The 25,673-nt window shown below is 47.3% G+C and overlaps 1 protein-coding gene across 2 annotated transcripts in view; it reads right to left on the bottom strand.

Annotated features, from left to right (window-relative positions):
- ETS1 (ETS proto-oncogene 1, transcription factor) overlaps positions 1 to 25,457 on the bottom strand; it is a gene marked incomplete at both ends in the record, with an annotated part of 54,791 nt that extends 29,334 nt beyond the window's left edge. For both annotated transcript variants that reach the window (XM_079707626.1, XM_079707627.1), the window contains one exon: positions 25,376 to 25,457. In XM_079707626.1, coding sequence (XP_079563752.1) covers positions 25,376 to 25,457 — 82 coding nt within the window. The remainder of the gene's footprint in view (positions 1 to 25,375) is intronic.
- Positions 25,458 to 25,673: the final 216 nt, after the last annotated feature.

Raw genomic sequence — 25,673 nt, 5'->3', positions numbered from 1 at the left:
GGAGGCACCTTTACCCCTTCAGATCAATAGAAACAGCAAAATGGCTGTGGTCAGGGACTGATTCTGAACCATCAGCATTGTCCTCAGAAAGTTGTTACTGGTCCCTAAGAGAATTTACCCAGTGAAGACACTAACATCTCAGAAGGCTGTGAAAAGGAATCTCATTCAACCTTTCTCTCATTCATGCAAGGATGGACTGGAACTAGGAAGGAAGGGTTCTCTTTGTCCTACACTCCTGATTCCAAATCCCGTTACAGGCGCTAGAAACTTGGCAAGGCAGGGCTTCCTGTTGAGGAAGTCAGTATAATCCACAAAGCTCCTGGCTGAGGCTAATGCAAAGAAGGGAAATGTGTCCCTCCTCAGCCCCTCGACCCCATTTTTGCAAACCTAATGAAGTGACAAAGCGATGAGAGACAAGCAGGATCCTTGGCTCCAGCAAGAGCTCAGCAAGAATAGCTCAGCGCCGTGGTTGGACCACCCATCCCAACCAAGCAGTCCATCGCTGCCCCAAATGATGGGACACCCTGACCCCAAAACAGAGTTTTCTTATCAGTTAGGGAAACACAACTGGGCTTCGGTCCTTCTCTTGATACCAATGCCCTTGAAGTCACCAGCAAATAAAAAAAAAAAACTCTGAGGGATGGAGAAAGAAGCTGCACAGAAAATCCCCAATTCACCCTCCAATGATCTGATTGACCAAAAATTCGAGCCAGTCTCCAATTACTGCCTCGGGGAAATAAAGCACGCTGCTGGGGTACAGCGCACCAAACTCAAAGGTAGATGCCTCTTCTCAGAGGGAACTTGTCCCAGGACAAAAGAGATGGTCCTCTGAGAGGCAAAGCAGGCTGCAAACTGCCCAGGGAAGCCTGCCTCGGGCCCAGCAGCTGGGCCTGGGAACCAAGGCTGCAGAGACAGCCGAGGACCCTGAACATCTGTAGGAAGTGACTTCAGTCCTCTCCCTTCTCCCCTCACCCACCCCCGTCCCATCCCCCAAAAGGAGTTTTAACACGTTATTGCCACTGAAGTCCCGAGGATTTGGTGACTCACCAGGCTCACACATGGTTCCAATGAGCCCTTGACCATTACATGGTAGGGGAGCAGGAAAAACAAATGAAAGCGGTTGTAATTCGGCAGCCAGGAGCTTAGACCTGCCAGACAAAAGGGACTGTGGGCGTGTTCCCCAATTCGTTCAGGCACCTGACATGCACAAGCTATTTTTAATCACTGGATTTATTTCTTTCCTCCCCAACCCCTCCTCCAACCTCCACCTCAGCAAATGTTTCCAAGTCAGAGCAAAACCCAAATCAATCCCAGGTGCTCAGGGAAACCCAGAGAGGCTCTTCCGTTCCAGGAGCTGCGCCAGAAAGCAGAACTGCCCCCTGGGTCCTGCAGCTACGTTTTCTTGCTCTTTCCTTACTTAGAACAGTTCAGATCTCCCACCCCAAACATTGGGCACATGGCCTGAAAGAGGAAATATCTGAATGAATGGGCCCTGCTGGAATGGCTCCTAATTCTGTGTTTTCTCCGGCAGCTCTGGCAAGTGAGGGTGTGTGGGACAGTCCTCGGGGACCACTGAGAGCTCAGGAGCATCCTTCACTCGCTAGGATTCTCTGCCTACCTGGCAGTGAGGATTCAATTAAATATGTGTGAAAATACCAAAGCCTAGTAGGTGTTCAATAAATTATTGGTGACTTGAACTGAACTGAAAAGTGTCTTGTAAAATAGAAAGACTAAAAAAAAAATACGATTTTATTTCCCAAAACTTAGAGAGACGGCAAGGAGAAGGAACCTGGCGATTTCCCCAGGTACGTTCGACCAAGCAACTGAGAAAATGAATGTAAAAATCAGATTCTGAGATATAAATGGAAATTGACATCCCCTGAATCTGGCTCTTTGTTTTAGCAGACAGACTGACTCCTTACCTATTCTGTATCCTCCAATCCGCTATGGGGAAATCTTTTTTGTAGCAATAATCATCTAGAATATGTGTTTTGCCATGACAATACTTCACAGCTCCAGGATCCAGGGGACCTAAGATGTCTTTTGGTTTTAAAAACTTCCTAAGAGTGCCAGCTTGGAGTCCATATGGCACAAAACAAAACTGTAATTTTGTGCTCAAAACTCTTCTCTTCATGTTTGGTATTTGCCAGAACCCAAGCTGCATTTTACCCAAGCCATACATATACCCTTAAATGAATGACATGCTCACAGTTTAAAAGAATGTTTTAGCTATTAAGATTAGGATTCCTGCATAGAAGGCCCACCTCAATAGGGTACTTTAAAGAATAAGCTTCTTTAATGGTCATTCAAAGCCAGTTACAGAACATATCACATGTTTCAAATCATTTCCTACATAGACAGCTACACTTGACTCTACACCAGGCATTTTACAAGTCCTGGATGTCCCACAACAGTGTCACTTCTTTTGTCATGGAAATCACAGAGGCAAGGTCTCTGTATTACTCTGGAAGAAAGCATACATTGGGCCCTTTCAGCTCCAAGGTTCGCAGAGAGCCATGGTGCATCTCACTGGTTCCTCCCCAACCTTCGACTTCTGAGCCATGTCAAACTCCTGCCCTGTCCTGCCTTCAATTAAAATACTCATGACAGGGCTTCCCTGGTGGCGCAGTGGTTGAGAGTCCGCCTGCCGATGCAGGGGACACGGGTTCGTGCCCCGGGCCAGGAAGATCCCACATGCCGCGGAGCGGCTGGGCCCGGGAGCCATGGCCGCTGGGCCTGGGAGCCATGGCCGCTGGGCCTGTGCATCCGGAGCCTGTGCTCCGCAATGGGAGAGGCCACAACAGTGAGAGGCCCGCGTACCGCAAAAAAAAAAAAAAAATACTCATGACAGGGTCAGAAGGCTTTTGGCAACAACATGGCAAAGGACAACCCCACTCAAGAAGACTCTGGAAAATATTTGACATCCTACATCTTGCTATTATCCCAGCTTCTGCGATTTCAGTTTACATATTACTCTTAGATGCTTCACTCTCTGAGGCCCCGGAGCTGCTGCCTAATCAGGCTGACCAATTCATTTCCATGTCACTTGATTCCCACCTATGATGTTCAGTGCTGCTTTCTGAGTAGAAGTTTACATTTTAGAAAATGTTTTCTCCCCTATTCTACTATGAGCCTGAGAACAACCAAGGGTTTAGTATTCTCTGTGTCACATAGGTGAGGGTATGGAGGCTCACAAAGGGTACTTCAGTGACTGAACCAAGATAATCAGGCCAGTTGAGTGATCTTACCAGCACTCAAACCCAGAGCACTGGGCACGAAAGCCGGGTATTTTCCTCCCGTACCTGTTAACAGAGTTAAAAGCAGGGGAGGCAGAAATGGACACAGAAACATTTCCTTTCATTTTTCTCCATTATTTTCATTACAGAGAAAGTAATGACAAAGGAAGCGCCTCCATCCCTGGGACTCTCTTCGCAGACAGCAGCTGCAACACCAGAGCTTGTGGCTCCCACCCAGAAGCCTGAGTCAGAGGCTCCCCCGACAGGGCCCCCTCCGCACTTGGCCTGGGGGCAAGACGGGCATGGAGGGGGCATCCGAGCACAACTAGGAAGACCGGGCTGGTCCAGGTGAAGGATGAGGAGTTTTCTCGGTGGGCAAAGGAACAATCTGGGCAAACAGATGGAGTGGAGCCCGTTTATTTAGGCTGGAAGAGGTGGAGTTTTTCTGCACTTTTGAACTGTTTTCTCAAGGCCTGCCTCTCCCTCCCACGCAGGAAACAAACACAGAGACAGGCCTCTTCCAGTGAGGGCTCTAGCTGCTGAGGGCTGCCGGGGAAAGCAGAAGAAGAGGGGCTTAGGAGCAACGCAGGAGGAGTGGGGGCGAGCGGACAGGGAGCAGCTGGGAGAGGAGATGACAGGCAGAGCGGGCAGTGAAGATGGGGGAGGGTGGATGGACGGCAGAGAAGGGAACAGAGGGAAGGCAAGGGAAAAGCAGAGGAAGCCAATGTTGGAAAAATTTAAACCAGAATAAAGGGACACATGGCAGAGTGGAAGTGGGCTGGGAAGGGCCAGCAACGAACTACCAATGAATGATGTTCAGAAAGCAGCATTTTTCCATAAATTTTGAAAGGAAATTTTCTCTCGTCTTTCTTATTTATTTATACATTATATAAATATATTTTCAAACCAAAAAAATGGGCTGTTTTTTCCAATGGGAAAAAGCCTTGTTTGAGATGAAAGCCAGTCTTCAAAAACCCCTTGGAGGAAGCTGAAACCCCACATGTCTCGGTGCTACAGAAAGAAAAACAAAGTGGACATTCTTCCTGTGTTCTAAGGCTTTTTTATGCAGATGTGTTTTTCTTTTAATAAATAAATCTGGACAGAGAGGGCAAAAGCATACTCATAGACATTCACACAGTACAACTGTCTGTTTTCAACCCAGGGAAACCACAGTGAAAAATAAGAATATCTATGTCCATTTTCCCAGTACAGAGACAAATGATCTCAAAATGCCAACCGTTTTCCAAATGCCAACCGCAGGCACTGAAGCAATACACTCTATGTGCATGACCCCCCGCCGCCAAGCTTCCCAGACCCACAAAGGTTTATCTGCAAAAGTAATGACAATCAGAGGCAGGGCAGGATCTGGGACGGGATGGCTACACGCCCCAGAAAGGCCTGGAGGGGTCCTTTAGTATAACTTCTCACTTAAGACCTTCAGTCACTCTCCACTTTTTGAGCCACTCAGTTTCACTTAAGGACTGCAATAATTATTTTAAAACAACTGCACACACTGAGTTAATGTCTGCCTTCTTACGAGTTCCAACCATTGGCTCCAGTGCTGTTGGCTGAAATCACACAGTACAATTTCAATCTTTCTTCATCTATCAGCTTTTCAATATTTTTACTCATCCCTTTATCATCACTTCCGTCCAGGTATTAAAATTCCTTGGTCCCTGCAACCATTCACAATGGTCTGGTTTGGCCATGACTCCACCCAAGGTCACCCCTGTATGTCCGTGTCCCTAAAAAGCATCATGAACATTCACAGGTGAACCAGACTTCTCAGGAGACAAATGAGAACACGGAGATGACCAGCCTACTCCCGCATTTCTATTGGTGCAGACCAACCCCAATCTTTCTAACAGCCATACTGCGAAAGCCACTCACTCGAAGTGCTCCACCAGACCTTCTCCATAGGCGCCGCGATTGAGCCAGCTCTGCACTTATTGACTGAGGCTCATTAACCTCATGCAGAGGCTGCATTTATCCATACTAAACTTCACCTTGTTTGGATCCATGTTTCCATGCGTAGAGACCTTTTTTGTATCATGAATCTGTCCTCACCCTAGTAGCTTTGCACCGTTTGAAATTTACTAAGTATACTTTCTGCACCCTTCTCTAACCTGAGCCCCTGATAAAAAACGTTGAAACGTCAACGACCAAGTACTGGGACCCATAACATAACATCAGAGACGAGGCATCATTCCGATACTGACACATTCATCAAGACCCTTTGGGTTTAGCTGCTCAACCAGTTACAGATCCTCCTGCCTTTACTGTCATTGGATCCACAGGTCCACATCTTGGCCACAAATCATGGAAAGACTTGGACAAAGTCTTCAGTGGAGTCTGTTGATCTACCCGTTGGGGAGCTCCAGACAAGTGCAAAGGCGGCTGAGGGAAATGGGGGAGCCAGGACTCAGATCCCTGCACAATGAAATAGGGAAAGAGGGAGGAGGGGGGAGGGGGAGGGGAGGGGGAGAGGAGGGGGAGGGGGAGGGGAGGGGGAGGAGGGGAGAGGAGGGGGGAGGGGGAGGGGAGGGGAGGGGGAGGGGAGGGGGAGGAGGGGAGGCGGGGGAGGGGGAGGGGAGGGGGAGGAGGGGAGGCGGGGGAGGGAGAGGGAGAGAGAGAGAGCACAGAGCCTAAAGCTCTAGAGCCACAGCCACTTTGCTTCCAGAAACAATGGGCACTTAGAGAACAATGGCTGCAGACAAAGTCTTGGTCTATTTTTATCTGCCACTGTGAGTCCCAGACAGGAGGAACTGGATTTCTGCCCTGTACGCACAGCTCCAACTGGATCTGGGCTGGGAGGAAGATGAGGTCACCCAGAACACTGCCTGCTTAGAAATAGGCTCCTTTTTCACTCACAGAGTAGTTTCTTCTTAGCCTAAAGGATCATCTTTAGCCAAGTGAAGAAGTGTGCGTGCCTACTGCTGAAATACAGCCACCATGGAGAAGGGGTGGGTCCAGACTGTAACTGCTGCTCAGCCCAGGCCAGAGCCATGCAGGCAGGGGTGCATGGAAAGCCTGACCACTAGACAGAGGTCAACTCTCTTGTTCCCGAGACAAGAGTCCCGTCGGTCCCGTCGGGTCTGTTAATGACACATGGTTGGAGTCCCTCTCAGTGTTTCTTCATGGGAATGTTCCCTCCTCATTTCTGTGGCGCATAAAGAGGCTGAGGGCTGATCTTCACATGTACGTGTGCCTCACGTCTCAATGAAGGCCTCTGACTCCCCTTTAGATCATCCTCTTTGGACGGTTTCTCTCTTTTCTGGAAATGCCATCTTCTGCTCTGACATAACTTTGGAGTGACAATTTTAATCCTTCCCAGCTGTGTTACTTACAGTCTTAATCCTCCTAGAGGCTTACTAACAAGGACCAGCAATGGTTGCATAAGCCTGTGATAGACACCAAACCAAAAATGAGCAGAGCCTGGGCCTGGGCTGGGGAAGGAGGCACAGGGACCCTGGAGCAGGCCCTGCAAGCAGCCCTCCTGCAGCAGGGCTTCACTGTGAGTTTCCACCCACAGCCCGGCACTGACCGGCAACTAACAGAGTCAGTAACTGCACCCCCTGGATCCAGTCCAAGCTTACAGACTTCAGAATCCTAACTGCAAAGCTGGAATCTCCCAAAGGCAAGACATCCAGGGATTCATACAGACGCCCCCCTAAGGAAAACCTGAAGCTCCCCACTCATGCCTACGAGCTCCTGCCATCAACCTCCTTGCTCCTGGAAAACCAACACTAAGTAGGTAGAAAGGAACCTAAAAAAGATCGTTTTCGTCCCTTCCATTGAAATAGCTTAGGATGTTTCACTGAGAACATCCCAGGTAATGTCACCACAGCGGGAGGGAGCACTTCAATGTCGTATAATTTAAAAGCTTAAGCACAGAGCAGGCAAGTGCTGCACACAGCTGGGACCAATGTAACCAACGAGTGATTAAAAGTGATGCACTGTGTTCCTTCCCCATCCCCACACTCTCTTCGCTGACTTCAGAAGTGCAGGGATCCAGATGTTCAGGGGTCAGACCATCTGTAGAGTGGCCTGGTGAACCTGAAATATGAGGATATCTGAGATGCCACCTACAAGGCCACGACAAGCAAACACCCCTATACACTGCTGTCCTAAGCAGATGGTGGAGACTGAAACCCAAGTGAAACATACGACCACCTAAAAGGCACCAAACTGTGAAGATCTAAGTGGGTACTTGGGCCGTCCAACCTGGTCCAGGACCTCATTCAAACGCTGCTTCCTTGACTTCTCCCCCACCCCCTGCTCCCAACAGGCTAAGTAAGTATCCCCTTCTTCTCCAAGGGCCCTGCTGACTCATCCCAGTGTCATTCAAGAGAACCACGTGGGAGCCACATGGCAGGAATACAGGGAGAAGGCAGAGGAACACACGTTCCCGTCCCGAAGAGACTGACATCAGAGAAGATGCAAGACTTCCCACCCATAGTATATTTGGCAAGCACATGAGACAGCGCTTCTCTGGACCGATCACAGTCTTCAAAGACGCCTGCTAAATGCACCAAAATGCACACCAGCTACATGCACCAAAAACCGATGCCACTGCCCTAACGTGGAGCATCTGGAATTTACAGCATCAGGCTTTACATGTTCAACAACTCGTGAAATAAAGGCCCCACTCAGCTCAGTAAATCCAAACGTACATCCCTAACGAGGAGTCAGAAATCCTGTTGCTTTAAGGGTTTTAGGGAATAATCTGAGTCCCAGCTCAAGTTTCCTGAGCTGCTAGGGAGGTACTAAGAACCCTGAGAGACAGCTTCAAGGGATTATGGGTCCTCTCCCTAAACTATTAGGTTCCCTGCTAAACCTAGCATCTGAGGCTGCTTCCAGGTATTCCTGATCTAGAATTTTGGCCCCTATATCTCTTCAGCTTTGGCCTTCTCCATGGCCTTGGGTAGGAGCTAGCAGCCCACGCACACCCTACTTGCGTGTTCACACTTTTCCCTGCCTCGGCTCCGCTGTGTTGCCCTCGCTGTGGTTATCTGATGCACACAGCTTATCCTCGGCCAAAAAGGGAAAAGAGGAATTCACAGAATTTGCTATAAAGCTTTAACAAGTCCTTGGAGGGATGTTCCCCTTCCTGGCAACTCAACGTAATTACAAGATGAATGAGAGGAAGCTGCCATAGAGACGAGGGTGGGTGAGCGCCCGCCCTGGTCAGGTGGCCCACAGGACTCCCGATCCCGGAACACGCAGGATTAGAAGGGACTTGAGACATCACCTAGTTCAACCCCTTACTCTTACGGATGGGGAAAACGAAGCTCAGGGAAGTGACATCACATGGTTACTAATTCGAGACCTCTTGGCTCCATGCCCGTATTTTTTGTCCTCTGAACCACTGCTGTTTCCTTATCGTGGTGGCTTGGGAGGGAGACATCTCCCTCCTGTCTTTGCTGCTATCAAGCCCCGGTCATCACTCGGGACAAACTCTATTGCTCCCCAGGTTCGTAAGAACAACAGAGGAACGAGCCATCCAAAGATCTAAAAGGCATGGGGTATAACGGGCCCAGGATGGGATCTGCTCCTGCTCTAGGTTATAAATGTTCAATCACGATGGCCAGGCTCTACGGTAGAAGAGCTTCCTGCCAGCAGGGATCCCAGCTGAATGCCAGGGATCATAAAGCAAGAATCTCCAACACCCAACTTCAACTGCACGAAACCACTCTGCGTAAGAGGTCTAAAAGTTGAGGGTGCTATTCCTATCGATCCAGAAAGAGTGAAGGCGGCAGTTAATTTCAGTGATCTAGTGACCTTCACCTAAAAAGCACTGAAAGGAGAGGAGCGCACCATTGTGTCATCCACCAGGTCTGTGACGCAACCATTCCAGTCCTGCTGGAAGGGTAAAGAAGACATGGTGATAGCAATGAGGGGATACAACCAACCCCACTGACAAAGGCAGAACATAAGATCGGGGCGCTGGCCTGTAAGTTGAACCTGATGCATCTAATTAACAAGGCCATAAGTCTAACTCAAAAAGGCCAGGTCCTGGAGCAACACAAGCAGCTCCTGTTCTAACTGCAAATGCATTCAGAGTGCAGACAGCTAAGGGTTGTGCTGTGGTCTCTTGTAGCCTTCACAGGTTTTTTTTTTTCTCTCCTTTCAGAATGGGGCCCCAAACACCCAGCCCGGGGCATTCTGGCAGCCCTAAGGCGACCCCAGAGTCTCGCCCACACTGGCCCAGAGCAGACAGCATCGTAGGCCTCTCCCAGGGGCAAACCCAAGAGGCTGAGAAGTCCCCAGGCAGACCCCATCTCCAGATCCATGGGCTTGATAGGCCAATGGATGGAGAGCAGAGAAGAAATGATCAATGCAAAAGGGGAGGGAGCAGAAGCCACCCTCCATCCGCAGCCTCAGGTGGGAAAGGGAAGGACCCGGGTGTGGATACGCAGCCCTCATCCGCTGCTGGTAAGTGGCTCTGCCTCATCAGGAAGCCATTAGGAAACTGCAGCCACCACAGCCCCAAGCTCTGGGACTGAACAGCCCTGCAGCTAGTGAAAGGGCTCATTATCTATGCCCAGACAGACACTAGCTTCCTACACAGCAGAGCCAAAACAAGCGAGCCCAGAGCTTCCCGGGTCTGTGGGTCCATGCTTGGAGCATCAGGGGAGAGCGGCGGGGACTCTCACCAGGAGACACAGCTCCACGTCCCCCTGTGCCCTGCTGGACAGCCTGACCAGCATGCCTTCACGCAAAAAGAGCTACTGGCTGCGATGGGCGGGGGGCTTCTTTCAGGGGTGACAGAAATGTACCCAAGCCAGTTATTGGTGATGGCTGCACAACTCTGTGAATGTACGAAAACCCACTGAACTGTACTCTGTCACATGGTGAATTTTATATTATGTGCATTATATCTCAGTTGAAAAAGCAATACTTCTTTTTAAAGAGCTAATGAGCCACCTGCTATGAGCCAAGCAGTGGGAACACCTCCCGGTGACTGGGAGACATGGTCCCTTCACAGTAGCACACAGACCACCTCTCCACACTCACAACTCCTGCTGATGACTGAGACTGAGTGATGGGCTGGCTTCCAGAAGTACTGGGCAAGGGTGCTGACGTCTGGAGTGTAGGGGGGTGAGGAAGAGGAGGGGCCAAGGTGTCAAGGACAACTCCAGAGGCAGGTGGGTGGCATTAGCGAGAGGGAAGAGACATCCTTGTGACCTCGGCCACAGGGAAGCCTCATGAGATGCAGACAGGCCCACTCACTGGGAGGCCACGGAAATGCTGGGAGAGGTCGTTTCCAGAGGCAGATGCCTGGAGTCTACAACTTCTGGAACCACTTACAGGAGGATTGAGAGGGAGTCCACAGACTCCAAGAGACAGGCAGAGAGCATCAAGGTCGCCTCACCCCAAGCTGTCCCCAGAAGAGGCTGCCCCAGGGCCCACGGAGACTGACAGTAGCATTTGTATATTTCGATGTTGAAGGCTTTCAGGAGAAGGAGATCTCCATCAGACCTGGCTCTTTCTGAAGGTTTCTCTCCCAACCCTGGGGGGAAAGAAGGGCAGACAGAAGGGCTTCAGGCAAACAAACACAGGACCAGGCTCCCTGGCCAGGAACCCAGAAAAGGTGCAGTCACAATACTGTGAGCAAATGGGACCTTTTGGAAAATTCTCTTCCAAGAGGGATCATGAGTTTGGGCCCCTGGAACGCCCCAGAGCAGCTCTGATTGGTTCCCCAGCCCTGACTCAGATGGAGCACTGGCTCTATCCTCGGATGAGTAAATAAACTGACCCAAGGTCTGGAGGGAGGGAGCAGGCGAGAGCAGGATGGGAATCCAGAGGACACAAGTGCTGATTCTGGTGCAGGGAACAGACAGATGAGATGTCCAGTCCGTTCCAGAGACGGGTGGTGTGGCAGAATTCAAGAAATAATTCCCTGAGCCTTAACACACCACTCCAGTTGGGATCCAGCCCTGCCCTGGCAGCCTGCTCATTGCTGCTTTATAATATACTGAATTAGTCACTGGATTAGCAAGCACATTTACACACACTGGAGCACAGCTGTTTAAAGACACAGGATCCCCTTTTCCAGGTGCCAGATTCTGGCTGTAAATCAACCACTGCAATTGGCCACAGGCAGATTCCAGAGAAGGCATCTTCAGTTGCGAAGCGCTTTAGCGGAAGTCTGCTAGTACTGCGAGGGTCTACTGGGCATCTGCTGGGGGACAGAAGGGACACGGGGTGTGGAGAAGGAAGCAAGGCCAGTGGGCTTCTTCCGACCCGAGGCTCATTATCATTAGGAGGGCGCCGAGTGGACTCACTGACCTGGCCCTTCCCAGCAGCAAGCTAACGTGGAGGGCAGCCTGAAGGAGGCAGCTCCACTCCAGGCCAGCTGCAGTGACAGGTCGTAGAGGTTTCCTCCTAAACCTCACATGCTTAGGTCACTCCCAGAAGAGAAGAAGAGGACAATTAAAATAATTCTATATCCTGATAACGACAATTCCAAGAACCAGCCCTGGTGACCTGGCCAGGGCCTGAACATGATGCTTTTAAAGTCGGACCCATGACCTGAGGCCAAGCTCAAGTTTGGTAAGTGTGCGTGAGAGGAAGAAAACGCTATCACTGGCCACAGGGACCGCTCCGGCCCACTTGGTTATAGGGGTGTCGAGTGGAAAATTTTCTGTAACCAGGTTCACAGTAACCACAGTCCTAACAACCACCGAAGTAGCAACAGCAACAGTAGCAACAGTCAGCAAAGAGCATCTGTACAGAAATGGCGGCCTACGAGACAGAAGGATAACACACCACTTACGAGACCCTGCGTCAGTGGAAAAGTATCTTACGGGAATTATCTCAAACCCTTGCAAGAGCCCTGAAAGCTCTTTATGATTACCTCCATTGTAAGGATTATACAAGGAAGGCTTGGGGAAGTTAAACACGTTGCCAAAGGGCAAATTAGCGAGCAGAAAGCGGGGCTGTCTCACCTCCAAACCCCGCTCTTGCCAGGACAGGGCGGTGGCTGCAGGGAGAGACATCATCACAACCAATGTCATGAATGAGAGGCTGTGGGATTCACGGACAAAGAGGATTTTTCTATGGATCCACCCGAAAATGGATCCCTCCCCTGTGACTATGAGGTCTCATCTACCGAATGGGAAGAGAATGCATCTGTATCTTAAGATGATGCTAAGAAACCTTTAGCATAAACAGACCATCTGATGAATATAAGAACCAAACTCCAATGACTAAAAAAGTGGACCGCATTGAGGCTCCATTAGAACAGGAATTTGAAGAAGAGTCTCAGGTTCCTGGCTAGTTTGTGTGGGAGGAGCCTCCTGCGTATCTTGCACCAGCTTTTGGAAATTCAAATACTAAGTCCTTGGAACTGGTTTGCCTGTAAAAACACTGCGAGTGTTTTCTTACAAAGCAAGGCAGTTGGGGCCCCTGGAGACTGGACTCATCCTCCCCGGTCACCGCTCGTTGTCTGTAGCCGATGCCTGTGAGTAGTTCACACTAACCCGACCCTGTGAATCCAGCAGCAAGTCGCCGGGGCCCAATCTCATCTAAAACATGAAGTTGCTGTTTTGCTCATCCAGCACCCAAAACCCTTTGGAGACACTGCAGCCAGCCTGGACTTTCAAATTTCTCCCATCAGGCCATCCATCACAGGTGAGGGCATAGAAAAGCCACAAGGCTCCCCTAAGAGAGGCCTTCAGAAATTCAGAAATAAAGAGATTTTTCTTTTTAAATCTCCAACTGAATCAGAGGCTAACTCCAGGTCCATCATGCAGACATTGATTCATTCCATGTGTGTGTTTATTTTTCTACAAACATTCCTGTTGTATCAAGTGGCCTCAAGGCCTAGACGTGTGCCTCTGAATATCCACTCCCTGGAGGATTCTCAAGAATGAGTGGAGCCCTTACTTCATTCCTCGATTTCCCAATCTGGAAAATGGAGCCAAAAGCACCAACTCTCTCTATGCATTAGTAAATTTAGGTACCTACGTTTCATTTGTCCACTTTGAACTTGAAAATGCACATGGAAATGATGGGAACTATGTTTTTGGCTTCCGCTCTATTACACATCCCAGTGGTATATATTTATAGATATACTGGATGTTTTTCTTTCTTAGCCTGAGAATAATGAGGAACCCAAAAGAGCACACTGCGCAGAAGGACGCACCAAGAATCAAAGCCTCTGATGAGAATGTTAGCAAATTTTCTCTCCAAACAGATTCTAAGTTGGTAGGACTTTGTAATTAGAAGGATCTAAGTTTAAATTTGTGACTTGAGAGTTCTATGGGTTTGGGAAAATTATTGGAGCCTTTCTGAGACTAAATTTCTTATCTTCATAATGGGGGTTAAGACACCAACCTTGGTACAAAGTCTTATGTACGAAAAAAGCTACAAGGAGATATAATACAACACAGGGCATACAGCCAATATTTTATAATAACTATAAATGGACCATGACCTTGAAAAATTGTGAATCACTATGTTGCACACCTATAACTTATACAATATTGTACATCAACTATACTTCAATAAAAACAATTTTTAAAATAAAATTTAAAAACGTTAAAAAAATAAAACACCAACTTCAGAGGGTTGTTTAAAGAATGTGATTATTTGTGTGAAGCACTCTGCAAAGTGCCTGGCACACAGTAGGTACTCTAGAACTATTAGTTTCACTTCTCTCATGCCTCCAAACTGAAGCACAGATATGTACAGAGACCAAAAACAAGCACCCAGCAGTTCTGAAGAATGTTTGATTTCCATTAGGAGGTAAGGAAGGTGTAAGATTGAACTCTTGATCTGATGTGAAATCAAGGATGCATTTCCTGTACACACACACGATTCACCCTTAGAGAGTTCCTAGGTATTCAGCATCGCCACTCTGTATCATATCTCCCAGTAATTTAAAACACTCCTTATATCACGGATGCCTCCAGAGTTTTCTGTAAATGTGAGCTCATTAACAGTCCCACTCTCTCCAACCAAAGGCAGCTCACTCACCAGGAACGCCCTTCTTCCAGAAGAATGTGGAGCTGACGGAGGTGACAGGTGACGCAGAGACGTGGCCAGAATCTGGCAGCTCAAAGTGAATCATGTATCCTGATTCTCATGCCAGGCAGCAAAAGGTAAAGGATGAGCACCTATCTGGGTGGACCTGTCTGGCTACCAACACAGAAAATGCTCAAACCAGGAAAAGGGAAGACCAAGGACACTGCAGGCCTGACCAAAACGACTCAGAAGTCGAGGCCTGAACCCCATTTTGAAGAGGTGACACTTGGCAGCCACACTAAGATTTGCTTTACAAGACTAATGTTCCTGACAAGACTAAAGTTAGTGCCCACATCCGAAAATGCCAAACTTAAACCTATTCTCCATTCTGGCTGCAATCAGGTGTACCAAGCTCTACACCCATCCCCACCTCCTCTTCCCCAATAATCCAGAAGCCCCCGAGGGCACTGCTGGCCATTTAGAGTTAAACTCACTCCCAAGGAAACAGCCACATGCCAAGGGGCCACTTCTCCGTGTAACAACCTGTCATCTGGCTTTGGAATGCTCTTGCTTCCAGAATGACCAAAACAGGGGGAAGAAGGCTTATTTTTATTGCTAAGGAACAACACATTGTATTAGGGGGATAATCTAATATAACTTCACTAAACTCCAAGTGTATACACCTGGTGCCATAGCAAATGCCCCTGCCCCACATGGAAACTAACAGGGGAAAAACATCACTCACCGAAAATGTAATTCTTGTACACCTCTCTGGCACAGTTCTTTCCCATAGCATGCAGTATGAGATGCAAAGTTTTTGGGGTTTTGTTTTACTTTTTATCCTGAAGTGCTCCTCTGCCTACCTGAAGTTCGTGCTTGTCATTAAAGTGGACCTCATTTGCTAAAAAGGGTAAACCGAGGCTCCAAAGACCAAAGCAATATTTCAGTATAAGGAAACGGGGGTTGGACAGGAATTCTTTTCAAAACTCTTTAGATTAAAAAAAAAATGCATTTCTCAAAGTCCAAAGTCAGCCTACCCCAGAGGAAAACTGCATCTTTGTCTAGAAGCCTGTGGGGTAACTCACCTTTTTCTACTTCTTGAGAAAGAACTAACCTACCATCCTACTTAAAGTTTGGCCAGTGGTTTGGCATCATGGAAAGCTGTGCAAATTTTCCAGACCCCATATGATAGTGATTTGTGCAACCCACCCGAAGCTGAATAATCAGCCAACTGTCTACAGGGGACCGACTAACTATACACAGAAAATATGCAGGGAACTCAGTCTCCAGCAAAAGAGCAGAGGATGCCTTGTTAAGACTTCTACCTCAAGCTAACGTTTAGTAGCCATAGTAGTAATGTGAATGCACTGTGTATTCATCCAATCAAGGAAATATTTAAAATGTGTGTGGCCGAATGGACACGTCAAGGGGTTAGGAGAATTCCAGCTTCCTGTTCTAACTCTGCCACTTACTTACCAAGTTACCTTGGGAAAGGATCTTGGCATCACAAATGGGCATCCATTTCCCGACCTGTAACATACTTGTAACTCAAGGGACTGTGAAGCTAAAAGGGGGAGTAAGTCACATGTCAAACTGCGAAATGCTACCAGATCACAACCAAGTAATAAGTGAAGTGGTAAGCAATAGGCACAAACAGACCTTAGTATTTCCCCAAAGTCAACAAATATCCAAATATTTCTGAGAAGAGTGAGCTTTGGAGTGACCTACAGCTGGGCTTGAATCTAAACTCCGCTCACCCGCTGTGTGGCCCTGGGCACATTGTTTAACCTCATGGTTTCTTCATCTGAGAGATGAGAATAATACTTAGCTATCAGGGATAGGGGTAAAAGAATGAGGTTCTTGGCACGTTCATAAGCTGGCATCCAATAACTAATAGAAAAGAAAAAAACAAGAAAAAGGTAAAAACGAGATGAGAGATGCCTACACAATTACGGATAGATCAACTCTGCCCTCTTATCAGTGGCAGTTTTTCTTGTTTTTCCCCCAAATTGGCACGCTGATCTTAGGTCCCTGCTCCTGAAAGAAAAGGGCAACCGTGTCAGACCTTTCTCAAAATGTAGCAATAACATCAAGAACCTGATTTTCAAATAACAACTGTGTGCAGGCGCCGTGCCTCCACTGCTGTAAATGCAGCCTTCGAAAGGCCGGCAGCCCGTGCTCACCACACCCCAGCACACACTCACAGCTTCCTGGACCTGGGTAAATCAGAGCAGGTGGGATCTCCTGGCAGCCAGCACCTCCGGGAGGTCCAGACCCCATTCCCGAGTGCCCAGCAGCCAGGGCCCAGCCCCTGCCTTGGTACACACAAGAGGCACGGGCCTCACCAGGGTGGCTTTGAGCAGAATGCGTTCCTGCTGCAGGAGGGGCCTTTTCTGCCCAGAGCAGCGCCCTGAGAAGGAGCAGCCCAGATGAAACAGCTCTGGCTCAGACCACACGCTCAGCTCCGAGGATGCAGCTGGGGCTGCTGGCTGCTTCACCTACCGGACCCCCAGCCTACATCTCCTTCCTCCAGAGCAGACCCCCCGCACTGGAGCTGCTTTCCGCTGCAACCGTAGCAAAGGCTGATGGAAAAAGGAAGCTGTTTCATGGAGAGGGACCAAGAGGAAGGTATGACGCCTGGTCCAGCGTCACCCCAGGGACAATGTGTTTCTCCAAACGTAGGCAAGGCCTGTGACAATTCCTAACGCCTCTCCCCATGAAAGGCAGTCTTCACAAATGTGTTCAAAATCCTCCCAGTGATGGAACTGTGATGAACAGAATATGGGACCAGGAGAAAAATATCCCCATTTTGCCTACCTCTTGAATGACATTCCATGCTCTCTCTAAGTCTTAATTATTTTAAATGCTATCTAGATTCATACACTATCAGCGTTAAGAGAAACCTTACAGGTCATCTTCTCCAGTGAGTTTATTTAACGATGAAGACCTGGAGGTTCAGAAAAAAGAAATGACTTGCCCAAGGTCACACAGACAAAGGGTTGCAAAGCCATGGCTAGAATCCAGGCCTCCTGGGTCTCCAGGCAATGATGGGTTCCCCAGAGTGGACACTCAGCTAGGCTTATACACAAAACGTACTCCTACTAGGTTGATAGATCTCCCCTTATTAGTCCTGAATCCTCACTGCATTCCACACATTAATTAGTATTTCAATGATATAAGATAACCAATGCATAATGTATAGAGTTAAAAAAAAAAACCTAGGCAGGGAATCTCAAATAGATAGGAAAAAGAAAAATAAATACTAGAAGTATAGAAGTCAATACATGGAAACTCTTCCACTGAAATGCCCTGTAGTGGATTTTCTGAAGGGTATTTGAAAATCAGACTCAACCACACACTCTCATGAATGATAAGTAATGACAGTGATTATCCCAGCACAAAAGTCTAATTGCACAAAAATATCATTAATTGAGAGTAGGTATAGTACCCAGCACATAGTAGGGGTTTCTAAATACATACTTCAAAAAACCATGTATCTACAAACACTCACCAGATTAGGAACCCCCTGGCCTAACCTAGATTCTTATTTTCCATTTGTACCTTGAAAATATGTACCTGACTGATTTTTTCATCTTCTCTGAGGTTTAACGCTTATTCTGATAAACTGATACAGAGGTTTTAACAACTAACAGTATGACTGGGAGGTAAAGTAATGCTACCAAAAGAAAAAAAAAAATCACTTCTCTCATAAGCCTTTTCAATGACACTGCTCTGTCCTTAAAATCTCCCTACTTTCAAAGGCAAAATTCATCCTGAGATGCAAAACGCTCTCACATAGGTCCTGGTCTCACACTTGCAACTCTCTTCCCTTTCTACAATCAAGGTGTTTTTCTTCATAGTTATATAAGCCTTTCTTTCACTCCAAACTTTCAGCATTCTCCCCATGCTGTTCTCTCTATCTAAAATATTCCTCTCCCTGTTTTTAACCACATCTTCCAAATTTTTCTGAAATACCCATGGTCTCCCTGAAGCTGACCCAGGAAATTATTCTAACCTAGAACTGTTGGAAGAAAGCGCCCAACAGACACAGAAAATAGAATCATTGATCCCCATGTACTTCCACAAGTTCAAATGATGCTCCTCCTGCACTTTTACCCATGAAAGCACCTAGAGCACAACGATTATTCCATCTGGGTTGCCCTGACCTGCCATACAGCCGTGCAGGATGTAAAGTATTCAGAAATGATTACAGAGACAACGAGTGGAAACAGATTACCCACCTGGCCACTTGGACTAGAATTCTTACCCAAGTGCAATGTTTGGTCCATATGGGGGTTTTTCTAAAAGTCTATGAAATATCACTTAAATTCTTTGATCGTTTTTTTTCACTATCTCCTTTCATTCTTTAATTAGTCCTTTCATACTTTCTAACTCTTCTCCTGTCACCTCTCTTCTTTTTTTCTCTTCTTTTTTAGCCAGACGGGATATTGCAGTTGAATCCACTATTCCATTCCCTTCCTCCGTCCTAAAAAATTGAGGGCTGGCTGTTTTACTTTTCTTTTTGTTTTTACCCATTTTAACGGTACAAAGAAAAAAATTTTTTTTGCCCCTTTTGATCCCAACGTAAAACTTCTCATCTTGGATAAACATTAAAATAAAACAAAGGAAAAATGTCATTGTCTTCACGTGTGTAATGATGGCATTTCCCCCTACTCAAAAGTTCATTTTTCACACACACACACCCTACACGCAGAGAGTTTACAGTTCCTCTGCAGAACTTTGCAAAGCAAAAATTGACAGCTTAGCATAGCTCCTCAAAGCTACCAAGAGGTTTCAAATGCTTAAAGTGAACTCGTTTGAGGTTGATTTTTAGTTGTTTCCCAGGTGCTGAGAAACATTATATTATGTGTCAAAAAACACATTTACAAATATAACTCATGCCTGGGGGAAACCACACTGAACTTGAATTTCTTCAAACTCTTAATTTGGTTCTTTTAGCTTACTCTGGATGGCCTAAGTAGATATCATAAAGAATATTATTGTCCAAAATCAGTGTCTAAGGAGTATGCACCCCATTTCCAGGGACTAGTCTATCTCTCATTGTGGTGTAATTATTAACAGCACCCATTACACTCTCAAAAGTGTCCCAGTTTGGATGGTAAATTACAAGCAGACACCATCAAGATCTGAAATCCAATACCCTAAAACTTTCCAATGCTACATTGGGCCTTAAAGCACCATCTGGGTCAATCTCTTACAATTCTGAGACCGAGCAAAATGCTACAGAAAAAGGACAATGGGGAAAAGGTGATGGGGAAGTAAGAAGCCACCTTTCCAGTGCCCAGCGACAGGCCTGCCCCCAAGCAGCAGAAACTGGAAAGCACCTGAGAAATCTGAAGAAGTCGGCCAAATAATCAATAAATATTTATGGCTCAAACAGCAATATTTTGAGTGTTTCTGTAAGCATGGCTCCCCGCCAGTGATATTGGATCTGCTGTAACCTACACTACAGACCAATTTCCTTCTGGATCTGCATAGAGACTATAAACTACCCAAGTGAAAGAAAAAGCTAACAAAGATAGGCACAGAGCTTCAAGAAAAGTAGCCAAACAGTCTGTTTCTGCAATGTGAAAAACATCTACTGAAGTTCTGGAGAAAGAGCTCTTCAACCCAACTGAAAAAAAAAAGCAAACTGGAGCTGTAGATACCTGCCAAGGAAAAATGATAGATTTGGGGATTGTCTTCACATTCCTAACTCAGAGTTAAGAAGAGCTTAACAGCTGTAAGCAAAGGGTGGACCTAGAAGAGCGTGAACAGGGAGGCAAATCCCATCTGAGACTCTGTCTGAGCAGGGGGATGGGGCCTCCACTTCATTCGGGAGCAGCCAGATGAAAACACGAGGACTGAGTTGTGAATATACAGATTCCTCTCTGTGATGACCGTGGGACCCAAGGGTATTAACTGTTTGGAAAAAATGCTCCCCATAAGGCAGTGACAGAGGAACCAAGACCTCACCCATGGACGAGTCGCCAGGGAGCCTGTTGGTTTCCCTCTGAGCTGTGGGCCAGCGGGGTGGGGGTGGGGGGTGGGTTGGCGTGGGCAGGTCTGCAGGTAGCACCCTGGGGCTCAACTTCCCTCCTTGTGCCAGAACAGCTACACACAATGTGCCCTGACCCATGACATGGGCTTGAAAACCCTACATTTTAGGCAGGGAAAAAGATAAAACGTATTTGCTGTGCAGACAATCAAGGCAGGTACCTCTGGCCTCCTTGCAGGAAGGAAAATTAAATTACATCTGTACTAAGAAAACAAACTGCTGCTGATGTGTGTCTCTCGTCGCCCAGACTGTGAGTGAGATACATGCAGAGCTGTGTCCGTGACGAAAGAGGTAAATCAGGCCGAATGGGGAGGCTCTGGGAAGGATGTGACCTTGGAAGTGAACACAATCACGTCCTCACCTGTGAGAGAACGAACTACATCTGGAAGACATTGGAAAAGCAAGAAGCCTGGTTCTCTGCTTGGTGATCTCAGGCAAGCGTTGCTGGAACCCTCAAGCATCTTCTTAAAGCAACACACCTCGACTGCCAGTCCTGGAGGGAGCTCATGGGACAGACAGGCCCTAACCCCAAGCTCAGAGGAGTCGTGCAGGGCGGCAGGGGTCCCCTGCACCTCTCAACCCCCAAAGCACCAACCACCAGTGCCTCCTCATTTCCCCTCTTTTAATTCCCTGAGTTTCTGTGAATAAGACGGTGCTTTACATTAGGTATAAAATGCTCGCAACGCTCATCAGTTTATAAATTTCTATCAGTGCGGCCTAGAGCAAATTATGCATCTCTCAGAATATCCTCTTCCTCATCTGAACAATGGATATAATAATATGTGCCCGTACCCCAGAGTTAGTGGTGTGAAGTGGGAAAGAACCTGGCACGTAATGCAAGTTCAATACGTGTTTCAGAAATATCCCTACAACTTGGGAATGGCAGGAATCTACCTTCACTGCAAGCTCAGGGAATGCCACCGCAGCCATGGGTGATTCATTCCGCAAACCAGGGACGGCTGTAATTATACTGTCGCTGTCGCCATTGTAGAGTTATCTGTGCTCTTTGCAATACGGAGCCTCGCTTTCCTGAAAAAATCCTGACCTACACTAACCAGCTCTCGGTTTTGCAGAGATGTTGATGGAGCCCAGAGCAAGCTGGGCTCTGGGAGGTTGACCGCGGGCTGGTTTGTCTCCTAGGGGGAGGTGATCCCCCTACAGGGTGGTCTGGTCTCTTTAAGAAAGAAAAAAAGTTACACAGACCGAAAAAACAGCAATACAAACCAACCAAAAATGCCAGGAATGCAAGCTCTGCCAAACAAATAAATAAATAAGAAGATGTGAGATACTTTATAATAACTGGACGTGATGCATTTCCCAACCCTGCATAACTGAAGAACTCTACATTTCCATCAACCCTGCAAATGTTCCCCGGCCCCTAGTCTTGGTGGCCTTCTGGCTCTGAGGCAGTACTGACAACCTCCATCACCCACAGTGACTGATCCCTGAGCCTGTAACTGACAGCCGGCCCCGGAGATGCCCTGACACTCTGAGAGTTACCTGGCTCGCTGTTTGCTGCTGGGGCACAGCATGGAGTGTGAGATCTCAGTGAGGCAGGTGAAAAGGTTCTCTTTAACTTTACTCTTCTTTCCCTCTCAAATAAGCGATTAGGGGAGGGGCATAGGCAGCTGTAGCCCCTATAAAACACTTCAAGGGCCCCTAAAAATTCTACAGCTGTCGTCATTTTGTGTTGTTATTGTGGATCAGCACTGTTTTAAGATTTGCACACAGTAATAGATTTAATTCTTACATCAACCCTATGACGTAGAAGGATTATGGCACTCATTTTACAGATGCAGGAGCTGGAGCACAGAGAGAGATGAAGTAATTCGTCCAAAGTCACACAGCTAGTAAGTGGCAGAACTGAGATTCAAACCCAGACAGGCTGGCTACAGAGTCCCTGCTCGGAAATGCTGGCCTCAGAGTCACTAATGGCGCGTGGTCTGAGGGGGTCTGGAAGCCCAGTGAACAGGCGATCCTAAGAGCCCGGCAGCTCTGCCCTTCTTTCTCGTCTGTACAGATGAAGATACAAAGACTGACCAAAGGCACTGGGAGAGGGACGGAGCTTCTTCCTATCTCTAAGGGCAATACAGGTCCCCAAGGGATGGACATCCTTTCCTAGGGTAGGAGCGGGGCTGATCCTTTTTCATTCTTGTAAAAGCGCAAACAAGCAGAATTAGAATTCCTGATCTTCCCTGGGCATTATGCTCACCTCACCAAGAAAGTGGAGTGGGAAAGGAGAGGAAAAATTAAGCGGCTGGGGAATGTATTTGCTTTGGCACCCAGCCTCCACCCCTTCTCAGCAAACTCCACACCAGGAGGGAACTCCATGGACACTCTATGGCTTTGCCTGTTTTAACCTATTTAAGCTCTGAGAACCTGGCAATCATGTATTACAATCAAAATGATATATCCAACTTTACACCTACAAGGAAAATTCAATGCCAATGTTATTTCCAAGTATATGGTAATTTGGCACTTAAAGCTGTCAAAACTCCTGTGAGGTCTCAATCCAGAATCAAAGTGAATAAAGGTTCTTGATAAGGTCCTAGCCACTGAGACTGGCAAATGACCCAGGCTCCTGCTGGGACACCCACCTCCCTCTTGCCTCTCTCCAGCCCTCATATATGGGGGGAGGGGGGGAGAGAGAAATCCTGGTTTAATTATTTAAACCAGGTAAGTTCCCCAAATAGTTGTCTCCACACATAAGAAACTAAACAACCCAAAGAATCATTCTGACAATACTTGTCACAGCTGTAGACACAAAGCCACGCTGTGAGAAGTTAAACTTTAAAAATGTCCTGTATGGTCTGATGGGCAAAGCAAATCCCCACTTTGCCAGTCAGTGTCTTTTCCCACCAACAAAAGCAAGCAGCCCTGGCCAATGCTTCCTGCATCCTTGCACCTGCAAGTTTAAGTCTCAACTGAAGTTTCTCTGCTAAGCTTTACAGAGGTAACTTGCAGTATTACTCAAGGCAACTGTACACTGAGATGATAGAAACCGGGATGCGTTTTACTTGAGCTGCTGGCTCACTAGACATTCTTAGGTAAGTAACTTACCTTCTCTGTGCCTCAATTTCCCTTTCTGGGGTATGGGCATAATATTCACGTATATGCTACTAAATCTCCAGAAAAAGATGAGCTCAAACTTAGTTGATAGTGCCAGAAATCAAATCTCGTTACAATGAATGGCAGAAGACTGACCAATTTCTTTGATCAGTTGAAATTTTCTTGTACTGAAGGTTGCTGACAAAATATTTTTGCAAAAGAAGGGCACTGTAAATTTGCTTATTATAATGGGTATGACTGCAGCCTTAGGCCTCACTGTCCCCATTTTACAGATGGGAAAGCTAAGAATAGTTACTTGCTCAGGATTTATTTTTATCAATAATCAACAGAAAGCACCATATACTTAAAACCTCTAATATTTACTAAATTACTCCCCCAAAATGCTTCCGCTGTTTACTGTGATCTAAAACATGTGTTGCTAGGGGCTCTTTTTCCTTCCCAGCATGCCAAATCCATTGTAGGTTCATGGACTGACATATAGACACCATTTCCCAGATGACCAAATCTGTCTCTTCCCCATAAACACACATATAAAGAAGCCATACTTAAGGAAAGGACCTACTGGTTGAGATCTATCTTTGCTGGGAACTATCCTTTCACTTCCTCTATAAATGGTCTGAATCAATTGTGACTAACAGAATTTATTCTGGCTGCCTTGAACTCCCCAAAACCACCATCACAGCATCATTTCTGAACTGTAGCTCTATGTAGCCGAAATGTCTCCGAGGTGCCAGTTCATCTCAGCATCCTTGTGACAACAAACAGCCTTAGTCTTCCTGCACCTCCCAGGGATCAACCCTGGGCTTGAGTGTTAGGGGGTCTAAGAGGAGAAGACACCAGCCACTACCATGTCTTTATTAAGATTTCTGCAGGATCTCCAAATGACAAATCGTCAGCTTGGCTTGTGTTGGAAGTTTAAGCAGATTAAGAAAGGGTTAAAATAAGCAACTAATTATGGCGGAGGCAAAGAAGTGGTAAACATGGGGAGCCGCTGAACTTACTGATAATCCAATACAACAGAGCAGCACGATACTGCGATTAATTTTTTTCCAAAAAGCACCACCTTCTCCCTACATCTTTCTATATACCTTTACCTCCAAAATAACAAATCTCTTAAGGATAGCTGGAGAGCTGGCAGTTCCCTATCCTACAAGAAAGCATCTTTTCTTCTCAAATTGCATTTATTCCAGAAATTCTGGAGCTCCAGCGTCCATTAAAGTGCTTAGCACCAAAAACTGTGTCTAAGACAAAATGAAATTTCTGTCCTACCCCTTTCCTTTTCAAATCCTACAAATCCAAGAGTTGGATAACACACCAACCAAAGACCCAAAGTCACGTTTGGTGTTGGGAGGTTTTCCTTCTTCTAAACAGATCTTTGGTACCAAGGGACAAATTTTCGGCAGATTAGAAAGATGGATAAAGTGAGTAACCTGCATGAACAGAATCGGGGTGTTTCCTGCAGTTCAGATGATCATTTCAGCTCTGCTCCCATCTCCCTATCCTCAACCCAGAAAAGAGAAGCTAGGTAGCAAAGGGACATGTGACAGGGGAGCTCAGGAAGGCAAGACATTTGAAAATGTGCATGAAGGCCAGCCAGTTAGACACCGCTTGGGCTCTTACTACCCAAGGCCCTCCATCCGGCTCCAGTTCTGGGGCATGACTGCAGGGTCAGGGGCTGATGCCCTCGGCGGCAGTGTCCACCCCCCTAACGTTAAGGAATAAGGCCAGAGGGTTCCCGCTCATTTGGAAAAATAAAAAAGCAGGAATGGGAGTGCTGGCCATTCTAAAAGCTTTTTCCCATTACTCACAAAAACACAGCTGTGAAAATAAATACCACCCCCCAAACAAGGGTCTCGGGACACCAACAGTCCTCTTCTTCCTCTCTACCTCTCTCCAGCTGCCACCAGCATCGCCTACTCAGGCAGAAGCTCCGGCAGAAACGCACCACTGCCTGGAAGGGAAGAGCGAAGGGGAAAGAAGCGGAGGGGACCCCGGCCTCTGGCCGAGAGCTGGAGTGGGGGCTTCGGCAGTCACCACTCACCCGGGGATGGGAAAAGCTCCAGATCCACTTTTTCCGTCTTGATGATTGTGAGAGTCGGTTTGAGATCGACGGCCGCCTTCATGGTGCCAGGAGTGGGGGGACAGACGGGACTAGAGCAAGTTTGCTGTTATTCTTGTTGTTTCTCTTTTTAATGGGGATAAGTAACAAGGGACAGGGGACGGGGGGATCGGACCTTCTTCCCTAAAATCTCAAATTCCCGCTGACTTTCCCCGGCGCCCAGAAGGTGAGAGGCCGGAACTCTCTCCCGGGTAGTTGGCACTTTGCGGGAAAGTGCGCG

This window comes from Hyperoodon ampullatus (assembly GCF_949752795.1).
Source record: "Hyperoodon ampullatus genome assembly, chromosome: 7".
In the NCBI taxonomy this organism is placed as follows: Eukaryota; Metazoa; Chordata; class Mammalia; order Artiodactyla; family Ziphiidae; genus Hyperoodon; species Hyperoodon ampullatus.
Note: the sequence above shows the minus strand (reverse complement) of the source record. Positions and strands in the feature narration are given on the sequence as shown.